This window comes from Anas platyrhynchos, chromosome 21 (genome assembly GCF_047663525.1).
Source record: "Anas platyrhynchos isolate ZD024472 breed Pekin duck chromosome 21, IASCAAS_PekinDuck_T2T, whole genome shotgun sequence".
Classification (NCBI taxonomy): domain Eukaryota; kingdom Metazoa; phylum Chordata; class Aves; order Anseriformes; family Anatidae; genus Anas; species Anas platyrhynchos.
Genome location: NC_092607.1, coordinates 6,244,171 through 6,258,081, shown reverse-complemented (window position 1 = coordinate 6,258,081; position 13,911 = coordinate 6,244,171). Strand labels below are relative to the sequence as shown.

General features: G+C 48.0%; 1 protein-coding gene across 15 annotated transcripts in view; it reads right to left on the bottom strand.

The window, feature by feature from the left end:
* The window catches only part of PTPRT (protein tyrosine phosphatase receptor type T), a 449,634-nt gene extending 448,877 nt beyond the window's left edge, over nt 1–757 (bottom strand). For 10 of the 15 annotated variants that reach the window (XM_027442953.3, XM_027442955.3, XM_027442958.3 and 7 more), the window contains exon 1: nt 549–756. In XM_027442953.3, coding sequence (XP_027298754.1) covers nt 549–618 — 70 coding nt within the window. In that variant the 5' untranslated portion in view covers nt 619–756. Of the gene's footprint in view, nt 1–548 lie in introns of all 15 variants that reach the window. The other 5 variants (XM_038166116.2, XM_072026287.1, XM_072026288.1 and 2 more) reach the window with 1 other exon arrangement.
* Between the last annotated feature and the right edge of the window lie 13,154 nt (nt 758–13,911).

Sequence of the window (13,911 nt, the reverse complement as noted above, 5' to 3'; positions counted from 1 at the left end):
GGAACAAACCTCGCCCCTGGCGCCTCCCAGCACCGCGAGGTGTGCCCCCAGGAGCCGGGGGGGCCCCGCTCCTCCAGCCCGGGGCCGGGCCGGGGCCAGCCCGAGCGGCTCCCGCAGAAAGTTGCCGGGGTGCGGGAGGCAGGGCAGGAGCCGTCGGGGAAGCGGCGAAGCCCGAGACCCGACGAGGAGGAGAGGAAGAGGAGGAGGAAGGCAGCGGCTGCTCCCGAGGCTGCACCCCTTCGCCAGGCTCCCGTGAAAACGGACTGGAAGCGCTGGGGGGGGGGAACGGGGGTGATGCTGCCCCCAGACAGCCAGACGGACACCCGGACACACAGCCACAACTTCCCGAGCTGCCGCCCCCCCGGACACCGCCGCGACCCCCGGGCAGCTCCCAGCACGGAGCTGGGGGGCTCGCCCCGAGGATGCCCAGGGCCAGCCCGAGCACCCTGCGGGCTGGGGGGGGGGAATCAGGGCGAGCTCCCCCTGCGGGAATTAGGGAAATGGGAGTGGAGGGGGGGGGGGGAAGAAGAGGACCCCGGGCGCCTCACCTGCGAAGCCCTGTCCCTCCGCCTTGGGCAGGAGCTGCAGCAGGAGGAGGATGGCGGCGACGCCGGGCATCCTTCCGCGGGCTTCACCTGCCCCCCCCGGGGCCGCCGAGCCGCCGCCGCCCGCCCCGCATCCCCCGCACCGGCGGCCCCGGCAGCCGGAGCCGCGGCGCTGCTCGGAGGAGCCGCCGGAGTGGCGGCGGGAGGGAGGCGGGGAGCGGCCGGGAGGCGGGCAGGGGGCGGGGGGGTCGGGGACGGGCGGGGGGGGGCTCCCCCCGAGCCGCCGCAGAGCCGGCCCCGAGCGCTGGGGGCAGCGGGCAGGCACCCGGAGCCCCCCCCCGGCCCCTCCCCGCCGGGTTAAAAGCCTCCCTCCGCCGGGGGGTGCGGGCTTTTTCCTCCTTTTTTCCGATTTTTCTCCCTATTTTCCCTTCCTATTTTTTCCTTTCCCTTCCACTCCCCTTATCCCTATTTTTCCCCCCTTTTTTTTCCCTATTTTTTTTTTTTTTTAACCCAAGCCCAGCTGCGTGCACAACCCCCTGCCCTGGGCAGTGGCCGAAGCACAGCCCCGCAACACCGAGCTGTGGGGTCCCTGCCCCTGTCCCCAAATCTGAAGGGGTCCGGTGGGGACCGCATCCACCACGGCTGGGGGCACAACCACCCCCGGCTAAAGCCGAGCCCCAAAAAGCTGCAGGTCGCAGGGGGGCCCTTGTCAGCAGCAGCTCACTCGGCATTCAGGGCTGAAAATAGTAATTTTCGTCATTATTCACTTTCAGGAGAGTTAACGGCTAAATCCCAAGTCACGCCATGTACCGCCGTGCTCAGAGGCTTTGTACACGGGCAGAGACACAATCTGGAGCAAAACGCTAAGAATTGCTTTCCACGGGCAACTTCTTCACCAAAAAAAACCTGCCTGGTAAGCACAAAAATCAGGACACATCAATAGCGATCAGCCACCTGAGCTCAGATTTGCACGGCGAGAGGAGAGCGATGGCCACCTCGCCCGGGATAAAGCTCCTCTTTAATCATCAGCACAACAGGAGATTATTTCCGACAGTAACTCAACTTCCCAAAGAAATTCCAGCGCTGCTAGGTAGGCTTTTTTCCCCCGACTGCTTGAGGTTTAATAGAACGCTGCTTCCTCATTAAATTTAATGCTGCTCCCGGGGCAGTTCCATCTCCCCTCTCCCCGTGCCTCCTCTGGCTCTTTCCTCCCCCCATCCTCTTCCCCTGCCACCCTGGGCAGCCTGCAGCAGGCATCCCACAACCAGCACCCCCAGCTCCCTGCTCACGGAGCTGCGTTGGGAGGGCAGGGAGCTGTGCCTGCCAGCAGGACCCAGCACACAGGCTCCTCGTGGGCTGGGAGAGCTCCTCTGAGCTCTTCGGGCTCTCTGCAGGAGCACCCCGAGGTGCTGCCGGGTCCAGGCCAGGTCCCTGTCCCGGGAAGGTGGCTGGGGCAGGGCTGAGCAGCGGGGCCACAGCACCCTGCAACAGCAGGGAGGGACACCTGCAGGAAAAGCTGCCCCGCTAACCAGCTCACCCCTAACAGGTAGGAAAGGCTCCAAAGCCACCACAACGTTGTTCAGGCGGGGAGGTTTTGGCACTGCAGGATGTCAAGGCTGGCATTTTGAAGTCCGTGTTAAAGCATTTCACATCGCAGCCCTGGTCAGGCCAGGTGAGAGCAGCTCCCTGCCAGCCAAACCCCACCAAACGGAGCCCTCCGGAGCTGCCGATGCCCCACCTGCTCCCCAGGGGAGGGAAGCAGCAGCCAACAGCCACCAGCGCAGGTAACTTTGAGCCCAGAGCACAGCCAGGGCTGGCACCTGCATCCCACAATTTGTTTCTTGCCAAAGTGCAAGGCACTGCTTCCATTGGGGCAACCTTCCTTTCAGGGAGCCAGCAAGAAGAGCTACAGAGAGATGAATTCACAAAGATTTTCCTCTTCCAATGGGCGCACCTGTTCTGCAGTGAGCTGTTTGTTCACCCTCTCAGCAAGAGGGAAGAGAGGAGCTCCCCTGCGCACTGCTGTGGCCACGGAGCTGCCCTCACATTGCTGCAGGGTGAGGGCCTCTCACTCCTTGCTCACAGGCAGGCTCACTGCACCTACACACAGACCAAATGGGGCACGAGGAGCGCAGGTACCAGTTATTTCACAGTAGCAAAGGAGCAGAAACAGACACAGAGCTACGTTTCCCTAGCATCAAGCACCCCACTGAGATAGGGGTTTGAAAGGTCCGAGCACCCTGCTCATAACCAAACCTGACCAGTCCAAAAAAGCCCTCCCTCACTGAAGTGCAGTCCTCTCTGTAGGTGTCAGCATCACTTCAGAAATTATGGTGTGCCGCTATCTTCTGCTGAGTAAACGGGACAATCCCACAAACAAGTATACAACTGCAGATCAAGGGAAAGCAGAGCACAGAGCAGAGGGACAAGGAGACAGAAAATTCCTCAAAGCTAAGTCATAGAAAGGATGCAGGCAGTCAAACAGGGGTGAGCAGGAACTGCAGAAGAGGCTCTGAAAGTGCTAAGAACAGAGGCATGAGCCATGGAGGTGATGTCAAGAGTCGAAGAAAACAGGATCAGTGGGTGACTTGCAGAAAGCAACCCTAAATCAAGTGATCCCCACTTGTCCCCACATAAATTCAAGGAACAGCACAAGTGAGCCTGCAATGTGTTCAGAACAGCTTCATGTACTGGTGTCCAAGGAGCTTAGGGAATAGAAAGAAAAGAAGCTTTTAACTTCTTCCAAGGAGAGGTGTAGAGGTGTTAACCTCAGAAAAGTGTGCACCCCAGCAACGTAAAGGCACTGGAAGATTGCATCCTCCCCTCTACAATTAGTAACCAGAAAGGTTAGAAATGAACAGCCTACAAGGGTCTGGAGAAAGGACTGTTTGGGAGGGACAGCCATGTCTTAAACATCAAAAAGTGCAAAGAAAGACTTTAGGCTGAGTTAAACCCCTTATAAAAGGCGTGTCTGAACACAAATCCACCTTCTTGGGAGAAAGAAAAACCAAGAACAAGAGAAGACGCAGGCTGATTGCAGACGAGTCAGGATTAACTGAAGTTACGCAGATATTAGCACAAAAGAGCCAAAGCCCGGTATGAATATTTCAGTTTGATTCCCGTTCATTACGATGCTGAGCCAGTACCAGCCTAATTGCAGAAGAGCAGACGCGGTGCCCATACTGAGCGAGGGGAAGGGATGCGGCCAGTACCGGAGCCACGCGCCTTCAGCAGCGTCCAAGGGCCTTGGCAGAAAGTGTTACGAAGGAATAAAGTTGAGCTCAACAAAATAGGTTAAAATACAAGGATCGAATGGAAATGAAGCAAACCAACACCCCACCCCCCAAATTAAACGGGCAATTTCGTAAATACAGGTGTGATCAGGTCACGTTTATCAAGATTTTACCAAAGCATCCGATGGAACAGCACAGAGAGAAACCAGCTTTACCCCAGAAAAACACAGCAAGGAACTGCCCTGACAGAAAAGCAGCAAGACACAGGGTTGCGAGCAGCCTCAGGGTTGTATGGTTAACATTAGGGTTCCTCTAAGAGTCTCGTCAAGGTTTAATTTTTAGATTAACAACACTGGCTGTCTTCCAATACAGTGTACCAATGACAGTCAACAGCCATCAGTAACACAAGAGGACTGTAATGGGCTTCAAGGCACTGACGGCGTCTTTGAGGGCTGGATGTACAGTAGAGGGATGAAATCCAGACATAAAATAAAAAAGTTGCATTACTGCAGATCAGCAACGAGAAAACACGCTGCAGACCAGGAATGCATCCCTTTAAGAGGCACACTAAGTAGTGCACAGCCCTGTTTGAAGCTTTGGGGTTCACTCTGCTACAACAGCAGTTCAACAAATGAAACAAACCAGGGACAAGCCGTGCTCCAAAACTGGCACGAGGCAACAACTAACATACATGATGATATACGTACATATACAAGCAGTGGCCTTTGCAGCTATCGCAAAGAAAAGCTTACAAAATGGTCTCCCTAAATCTTGCTGAGATAGTGTCCTATATGACATTACCTTGTAAAAATAGCAAAGAGGAGCTCTAATTCCATCCTGGGTGTATGTTAGCATCACTTATTTTGCTGTTACTAGCAATTGAAGCAAGGTCTCAAGAGGCTTAAAAAAGAAAACATTAACATAAGTTCTAAAGTTTTCTTGAGCCTGTCGCTTGGGGCTTCTTGACTCCACAAAACTGTTCCCTTACTGTGTCAGATAAGAAAATGTAATCCTTAGCTTTACTCACCTGCAAATGATACAGCTTGCCCCCGGAAAACAAAGTGCTGAACAACTGGAAGCACTGCCACATTTTGACATTAAATGCATTTAACCCCCAAGGAAAAAAAAAAGTCAAAAAATCTTCTCATGGACTTGAATCAATATACGTTTTTGAAATATTTAACAGACAAATTAGCCTTTAAGTATCCTAGTGTGCTACCAGATTAAAAGCAGAAACGTGTCCCCTGCAGCATGCAGCATCCCTCCTGCCTCCAGCAGAAAGCCGGCTCAGGCAGTGGCCAGGCTGCTGCTGCCCCCCATAGACAACACAGCTCCTAAAATACGAGGAGTACTCTGCAACCTGTGCTGCTTTTAAGGATAGGAAAACATATTTTTGCAGTTCAACGTATTCTCTGGTGATGTGCTGGACACACAAACATGCCTGCAACTGCAGTACCTGGGCACAGGCAGAGTCCCAGAGCCACCCGAGGAGCTTTGTTCCACACCCACATCACTTCCCCACCAGAGCACAAAAATCCTCCTCTGCCTCGATAAGGCAGATGCGATGTTTGGTACACAATCAGCCTAATCCAATTTGGAAAACTTCTTTTCCTCCCCTAGGGCAAATATTACACATACAAATTTACAAACACCCCCCCACGTGCAGCTCTCTGTACAGAACTACCTGTTACACCATCTCTTACCAGGCAGCCAGAATCACAGATGAGAGCAGCAGGTGAAGCTCCCCTAGAGCTCAAGGCGCAACTTGAAGTTTCCATTTCCTTCTATCATACCCCATAAATCTGGGTCTGCAGCATGCTCTGCTGAGTTTTGGCTGTCGGAGGTGCGTGGAAGGGCACTGAATGAAGGAAGCCAGGAGAACAGCACAAGGTGTGTCACTTCCAACATTAACCCCTCTGTCCTTCCAATTTAAATTTATTATTAAAAACTGTCTCCAGCATTGTCCCCAACCCTGTACTACACGTGCACACATGCCCATGCAGGCAGCCCACCCCACGTCACAGGGGAGCTAACAGCAGGCTAACCTCAGCTATTACTGGGGAGGAGACCCCTGCCAGCTGCCCGTACCCTTCAGGTGTTCACTTGGTGGGAAGGAAGAACAGACGATGCATCAGCACGTTTGTGGATAACTGTGTGCATAAATACAGACCCCAGCTGTCTTTTTTAATCTGGTTACATGATGAAATCATTAATCGATGTCAGACACATGGGCATTGATCTCTTATGCCTCATCCTCATTAAGTTTCTTCCTTTCTGAAGAGGAAAAAAAAAAAACTGAACTGCCCACCATCAATTATTCACAAATACAAGTTCACCTTTACACTAACACAATGACACTTTCCAGGAAATGCCAAAGCAGCCCGGACGTAGCAGTTTATCTTGACAATGGCCGTATCATGGAAAAGCAATATATTAAATAATGCAGGCAGACAAGCAAGCAGAAAGGTACAGCAAAGCAGCAGCACTGAAAATGTCAAACAGCCCAACAGCTCTTCCCCATTAGCTGGGGATTTTGAACTTGGACCCTTCCTGCATTATACAGGGAGATCAGGAGCTTCAGTGTTGGTGTCCTCTGCTAAGTGTCTTTGCAAATGAAACACCTGTTTGAGACTGCAGCTCAAAAATTTACAGATAATGAAAGTGCAAAGACAGCTGTAACGTACAGTAATTGGTTTGGTGTCTGCAGCTTACCAGTGTGCTGTTTTTAGAGGGCTGAACAGCAAAAAAGACAGCACCTGGGTCTCTGCCCTGCCTGCTGATGCTGGAGGATGAGACCCTGTGCAGGGAGAGGCAATATTCCCTCTGGAAAACACCTGAACGTGCTCAGTGGAGAAAGCTCATCGTGTGCAGGTCCCGGTAACAGGGACAGAGAAGTCAGAGCCAAAAGGGAACCCCTGTCAGCAACGCAGCCCGGGGACCGATGCACAGCCAGGCATGGGGGGATTCAGCACCAAGCACCCAGCACAGATGCTGCAGCGCTTGCAGGAAGCCACTGCTTTTGCTGAAAGCAAACCCAGAGGACAAGGCTGACACTGAGGGAACACAGTGGGCAGGGAGGGATTTGCTTACCTAACTTTTTTTTAAACCAACACTTCCCAGACTAGCAAATTTTCAGTATTTTAGTAAGTCCATTATTCTAGCACTACTAACAGTGCTTCCGTGGTAAAGAACAAAGATGAGGGATGTTGGTGTCATTACTGCCATCTTCTGACTCAGTAGTACCTTGAGCATATTTTTCTGCTTAAAATATTTTTCCAGCAATTGTTATTTTTAGCAGTTTTCAGAAGCACTGCACAGGTACAGCTCATGCTCTACCGGGATTTCATCACATGCACATGCTGTGATGCCTTCTGAGCACCAGTCTTTAACACTGCTCCTTTTTCCCATTAAAATCCTGCATGAAAGTTACATTTGATGCCAAGTTTTCTTATATTAACACTGAAATAGGGATCTGGATTGCACAGGGATCATTTGCACATGGTTACATTTATTCTACATAGTTTTCCAGAGGATGCTGCCAGCAGATGGGGAAGCAGGTGCCTTTTCATTAAATCACAGGGAACAGGAACAGCTCCTCCAGGTAGGGCACAAATGTGTTGCTCATCTCCAGAAATAGATACCAAGTTGGTCAGCTGCAAGGAAGGGAAGCCAAGAGGTTGCATTCCAGTTAATACAACTCCAGGGGTTTCTGGAGCACTCAGCAGCACGAGCTCTGTTAACCAGTATTTCTAGAAGTTTGCGGTCAAGGTACTTCAAGATCGCTTAAATTCAGGAGCTTTCTTCCCCCAAATATGACTACCAACCTCCCTTATTGCCATAACAGACGTAAATAACAGAACCGGGGTGATCACACGAGCACCTCTGGATCAAACCATTTTCCCCTGCCCAGTACAGGTTTCTACCCTTTGCCATGGATCTTTTTCTTTGAAAGAGAAACTTTTCCTAACCCTTGTGCTTCAGCCTTGCATCTAGACATGCCATTAGTTCATCTCTATACCAAATGGGGTTCTGCTTAGGAAAAGGTGAGAGAATAAGCCATGCTCAGACACTGCACTCCTGGAGACAATAAATACCCCATTTATAGGGAAAAAATAAGCCAGCTGAGGTACCTCAGCTAACTGGAACAAAAAAAAAACAAAAAAAAAACAGATATTTAGAGCTTTCTAGAATTTGTACCAGCTTTTTTCCATCTCTGTGCTAACATGGATCATCTCTCACTTCTTTGCTACATTTCTTTACCTTAAATCCCCTCACCATCCAATGCATTTCCTTCTGCATTCTCCCTCCCCCTTTATTTTACTTACCTGAGGTGAATGTATTATGGATAACAGCCCTCACACACCAGGTGCTGCCACCACAGCTAACTCTTACAGGGCTCAGCCCAACACAAGCAATCAAGAGCCTCACTGCCCTGGGCTGACAGGGGTGGTGAGAAGAGGACTGCCCCCAGGGGATGGCCGTGGTTGTAGGGCAAATGGATTCGTCCCAGGAAAGAGCCTCAGCCTTCCTCCACCAGCAGCATGTTGAGCCTGGAGCTGGAAGCTCCAGAGGACATCAAGGGGGGCATAAGAAGAGGGGCTGGGTTAAACCAAGCCATGGCACCACGTGTACTTTGTCACATCTGTCCTGGAAATAGGGGCTTCTCTGGCACAGAAATCCCATGGATACAATGCTAAGGGTAACAGGCCCATCAGGAGCAACCCCAGTGAGCGATCAGTAATTAACGCGGGGTCTGCGGAGGACGACGGGGCAGCCAACACTGCTGTCCCCATTCACCGAGCATTGATGCTAACAGCCCTGTGTCACACACTGCTGCACCATAAAGCCAAACAGCTCCTCCTCCTGAGCCAAGCTATTGATTAGGAAGAATATCGTGTGATATTGAGGCCAAAGCTTATTGAGGAAGAAAGGCTCAAGCAGGAATATGAAGGATGATTATAAGAATTCGACTTACTGTAACTCCCAGCAGCAAATTGGTTGATAAGCTGTGATTATTAAATTTACATTCAACATAGAATCATAGAATATCCTGAGTTGGAAGGGACCCTTAAGGATCATCAAGTCCAACTCTACATGTGTTTTCCAGTTACCCTGACACTAACACTACTTCAGCTGTTTCTTTTATCCTTATCTTTCCTTCTAACCCTAAAAGTCAAGGTAAGAGAACCAATGACTACAGCAGATTTGACTCTAACTAGCATTACCTGGAAGTTATTCCCCCCCCAACACATCAAAACTGAACTGATGAATCACAGCCAGCTCCTGTACTGTCTTCCCCTCCAAGAAATCACAAAGTCCCACTGATTCCCCAAGGCACATTCAGATTCTATATCCAGATTCCCCACAGCATTTTGCACAAATTCCCAATTCAGCTAAAAAAAAATACCATTAAAGTCCATTTAATTGGTGAAGAACAAAGGTCAGTGAACTCCTAGCAACTCCAACTCACCAAGTTTATAAAAGCAACGTTTGCCAGAACAGGGCAGAGAAGCAGCAAACTCTCAGCACTTCATGAATGTGAACCTTTCATGGGTTTTCCACTTCCCACTTCCATTCTGCAGATATAAAAGCAGTACCTGTTGCTGCCTGGGCTACATGGATGCACCACAGAAGCGATCAATATACAGAGCTCTCTATGAGAAGACCTAGAGCACTTCTGAAAGAGAGAAGTTATTCTAAAACTAAAGAGTTGTGTTCCACTTGATGAGTGTTAGCCCACAGTTAATCATAGACTGATTATTTCATATAGGCTGTAGCTGAGGGACCTGAACCCACACACACGAAAGCTGAGTACTCACAGGGGGTGTAAACCTTTCCTTCTGCACAGCATGCTCAGTGCTAATCCCCAAAATATGCTGATGAATTGTGACTAAAGGGTCGTATCTATTGCACGTTCAGTCAGGAAAGCAGAGAAGCATGTAGAAAATGGTGTCAAAAAACTTGAAAAAATCCTTGAGCACCTGTTTGCACAAGGTATTGCCTACGAGGACTGGCCAGACTCCTGGTTTGTCTTCCTGTTCCTCTGCAGGCCGTAACTTGGGCTCCCCCAGTCACCAGCATTAGAGGATGTCCTACAGCGAGGGCAGAACAAAGGGGCCTTGGCTTGTTATGAGCCTGTATCTCCCACTGAAGTCCTATAGCTATTCTAATTACAGCTTTTAAAAATAAACTGAAATATAGCTATATACAGGCAGCTGAAGTCAAGGAGCATCATTCCAAACAACAGACCAGTGAATACAGACTGGCATCAGGCATTGTACCCAGCCCAGTAGAAAAAGACACTTATATTTTGAGGCTGGACTTCATAAAACTATTAAAAAGAGCTGCCCATTTCAGATAAACACGTGAATGAATTTAGCTTTTCAGCTTCCTAAGTAATCAAGTGTCTTTGCCTTAGTAAGTGCTTGTAAAGCAATCAAGAACTGACACAATAACCAAATGTTTCCCTAATACTAATTATGATTCTTCAGAAAAAAACTCCTCTAATGCTAATTTTCTACTTGAAAGCCAGTCTTGCTAGTTATTAGATATTCTCCTTGCTATCGCTATCAGTAAATTATTAAACAGCTGACCAGGCTTTGTTTTAAAATGATTCTCTTATGAAGCTCCCTAATATATTTACCATGAATACTGAATGATTCTGAGGCCTCTAAGGACACATGAATGATTTCTATTTACTACCTTTAGCAAAAAGCTCATGTAATTAGCAGCAGGAATTTCACTTGAATCACTCAAAGCTACTAGTGATAGCTCCAAGTTCACTTGCACAGGGTCTCAAAGAATAAGAGAACAAAAGCTCTAAGCTTTTAATGGCAGAAAACATTTCAGCCTGGGAAGTCACTAAGTGGCCGTGCACTCCGACGTGTGAAGAATCAGTCTCCTACCAGGAGCATGGAAGGACCTCCGTAACCAGAAAGCATCAGCCTTATCACCTAACAGAAAAGAGTTTTATTGAGTTCCCTAGAAAAGCATCTAACCTCATTCTCAGCCCTCCTGCTACCAGGCTGTATGCCTATTGTACTCCCACTCAGATTAAGCACACAAATTCCTCTGGTTGTATACATGACGTTTAGGCATACCTACAGGGTGTTTTTTTTTTAAGCTGCTTTTTCAGCCAGCATCCTTTTACACACACTCAAGCACCTACCTTTCTAATAACCCTGCTAAACAGAGCAGCATTGTTATCTCTATTTTACGGATGTCAAACAGACAGAGGTCAAGTTCTTCCTGCACACAGAAAAGGTACACAGCAGAACTAGGATTAAAAACGATAATCATTAGTGCTATTACAATGCCATCAGTATCCTTACGGGCCACAGTAGTCAAACAAAAAACAAGGAATGAAAGCAACAATCACGGTTCCTTTTCCAGAAGTCCAGCTTGCAGTAAGCACCCAACATAGAGAAGTGTTTCAATTATTTGTTTACAGCAGCCACAAACACAGATGGGCTTTCCGTGCATCTGAGTCATTTCACAGGCCAGATGCAAGCAGCAATCTCACCACTTTCTGAAGGCAGCTCATTGCAGTGATATCATACTTGGGGTTTCTTCTCATGCTGTTGGTTAGCTTCAACCCACACAGATCATCCAGGGCAATCCTGCCTGCAGCTGACAGTCACGCTGCGTAACAAGCTGGAGTGCCCAAATTGGGGTACGACTAACACAGAGCAGCATTCCATTAAAACAGCCACTTTTCAGGCATGCATATTCTAAGTCTCATCAAAGAAAAATCATTTCATGAGATCTCGTGAAACAAGAGTCATGTAAAGGAACTAAGAAGCAAGAGCTCTTCACAAGCATTTTTACAAGTTAACATTTGCAGAAAAAACTTGAGCATTCATCCAGTGTTCGTTGCACTGTTTCTATCCCTGTAACTGTAGACAATGGTGCAGTTGAAACCACTAAGAGTTGCACACCCAGGAACCTAAAAGGAGCACTGTCACTGATTCCAGCAAATGCAAGACTGAATTCAGATCAGATGCTTAAGTAAGAAACATTATCCTTGGCCAGGATTTCTTCTTACCTTTGACTCGAGGATCAAATCTACAACTCAACTTTCCGAGCAAACCATCATACATAAAAAAAGAAAACAGAGCTCAATTGTACCAGACCCAAGGTCCCCCAAAACCCACCACCACCAGACTCCAACATGCATTGAGTCTTTAAAAAAAAAAAAAAAAAAAGCGTTAAGTCCACCCTCCAAGGAACAAATTCTTATTGATGTAATGCCACCAATTTCTGCTATGCCATGAAAAAAAATCAGCCCAGGAATTGTGAAGTTGAATGTTCCAGCTCAGCACTCAATATTTTGGTAGCTGTAGTAATTGCTTTCTGTTGGAGCCAGAAATAAGCCTGTTAAGTCTTCAGTAAAAGCAATACCATGACAAGCGAAGTTGTGAAAGCACGACTTCCACAATCTATATAATCAGAGAAGTCTCTGATGGGAACGTTTTGCTAACTAAGTGTAATACCCGTACAAGTGAGTGCCTTTCCAGGTAGGTGTTTCACCAAGCTCTGGCTGCCCTGCCCAGCAGAAAGGGATTCCTTCTTTTTCATGCACTTAACAGACCCCCACTAGGGAAAGGACAAAACAATGAAGAAAAAGCAGGTGATATTGTCCAATACCTACACCTACATGGCACCCCCCATCGCAGGATCTCAGTCTAGTTAAAAGTATTTAATTTTCCCCTTCCATGACAGGCTAACCGTTTTTGGCTTTGAGGTGAAGCAAGCCAAAGATAACACTATCACAGACTGAAATAACAGCAGCAAAACAGCTGATGGAAGGCAGAAATGTTCAGTTCTGCTTCCCTCTGCAGATAGGCAAGATTTCCTCTGAACTTAAGGGCAAACCCACAGCACAAAACAAGGTTTACAAGATCCTGTTCACCCCGCTAATAATGGCAAATGAAGTACTCCTAACACTGACAGGCAGTAAAACCTCAGCCCTCTGCAATAGCCAGCATCTCTTCCACCCCAAGCCGCAGACACCCTGAAAAGGGGCAGTGCAGAACATCCCATCTAGAGCCACCCAGCTTCATCTCCTCCTAATACAGCACACGGGCTTTGTGCTCCGTGGGGGTAAGTGATAGACAATTGACTGTTCAACACCAGAAAGCAACAATTTACAGAAGTGGATTGTTACAGCTCTGGAAGTGATAACAGAGCCAGGATTTTCTCATTGAAAGTCAACAGCACTTAGGCACATATTCATGACATTTGGAAAAAAGAGAAATTAGGCTGGGAGTTTAGAGAGACTCAGAGGTAGCATTAAGCTGCCACTAAATCCCAAAGTTAAGATTAATTCCCTTAGGTGATATTAAAAAAAAAAAAAACTTCTTAAAAGTTGATTTGCTCTAAAACAATGTTTTAAAAGCAGTTTCCAGCACCAGAATTAATGGCTAGCCAACACTTGGCTATCACATGTAATAGATGGGTTGTATACAGCATTGCAGCGATACCCAGCCGCTTTCTGCCCTCCCTCCCTCCCGTCAGAGCAGCTTTATCACCACCACCTCTGACGTGGTTAACAAGGAGCCGACGTCCCTCTCAGCAAGAAATGGGAGAGGAAATCCATCCTGCTTCAGCTAAAACCAGAGAAAGCAGCTCAAAATAAAACTAAGCATTTACAGATGAACAGAGAGCGGTCAATGTATGTTAAAAGCTACAAAAATGCAGAATAACCGATAGGAGAATCAAAAAACACTAGGGAAAAATTCACGGTTAAAGGGCTGAGTATGATAAAGTCGTTGTTTAAAAGCATAATGGGATTTTATCATTGGCATAGGCCCATTATTGCACGGGAAGGGTAAAGTTATTAATGACAACAGAAAAGTTCAATAAATATTTCTAGTTTGCATTTAGAAAGGAGCAGGAGGATATACTCGATATACTCGCATCACTTGAGAAAGATGAAGCACTTCATTCTGCAGCTGCAATCAAGAGCAACTCAGAAGGGATAACAACAGGAACTTACTGAAAACACCCTGGGGCACGTTTGATGCCCTGGTGCTGATTTTAATACATCTCTGAAGGCTGATAGCATCATACCAACATCCAAGTACGGCGAGCAAAATGACTCAGCTTACACAAATTGGTAAGGTCTGGGCTAA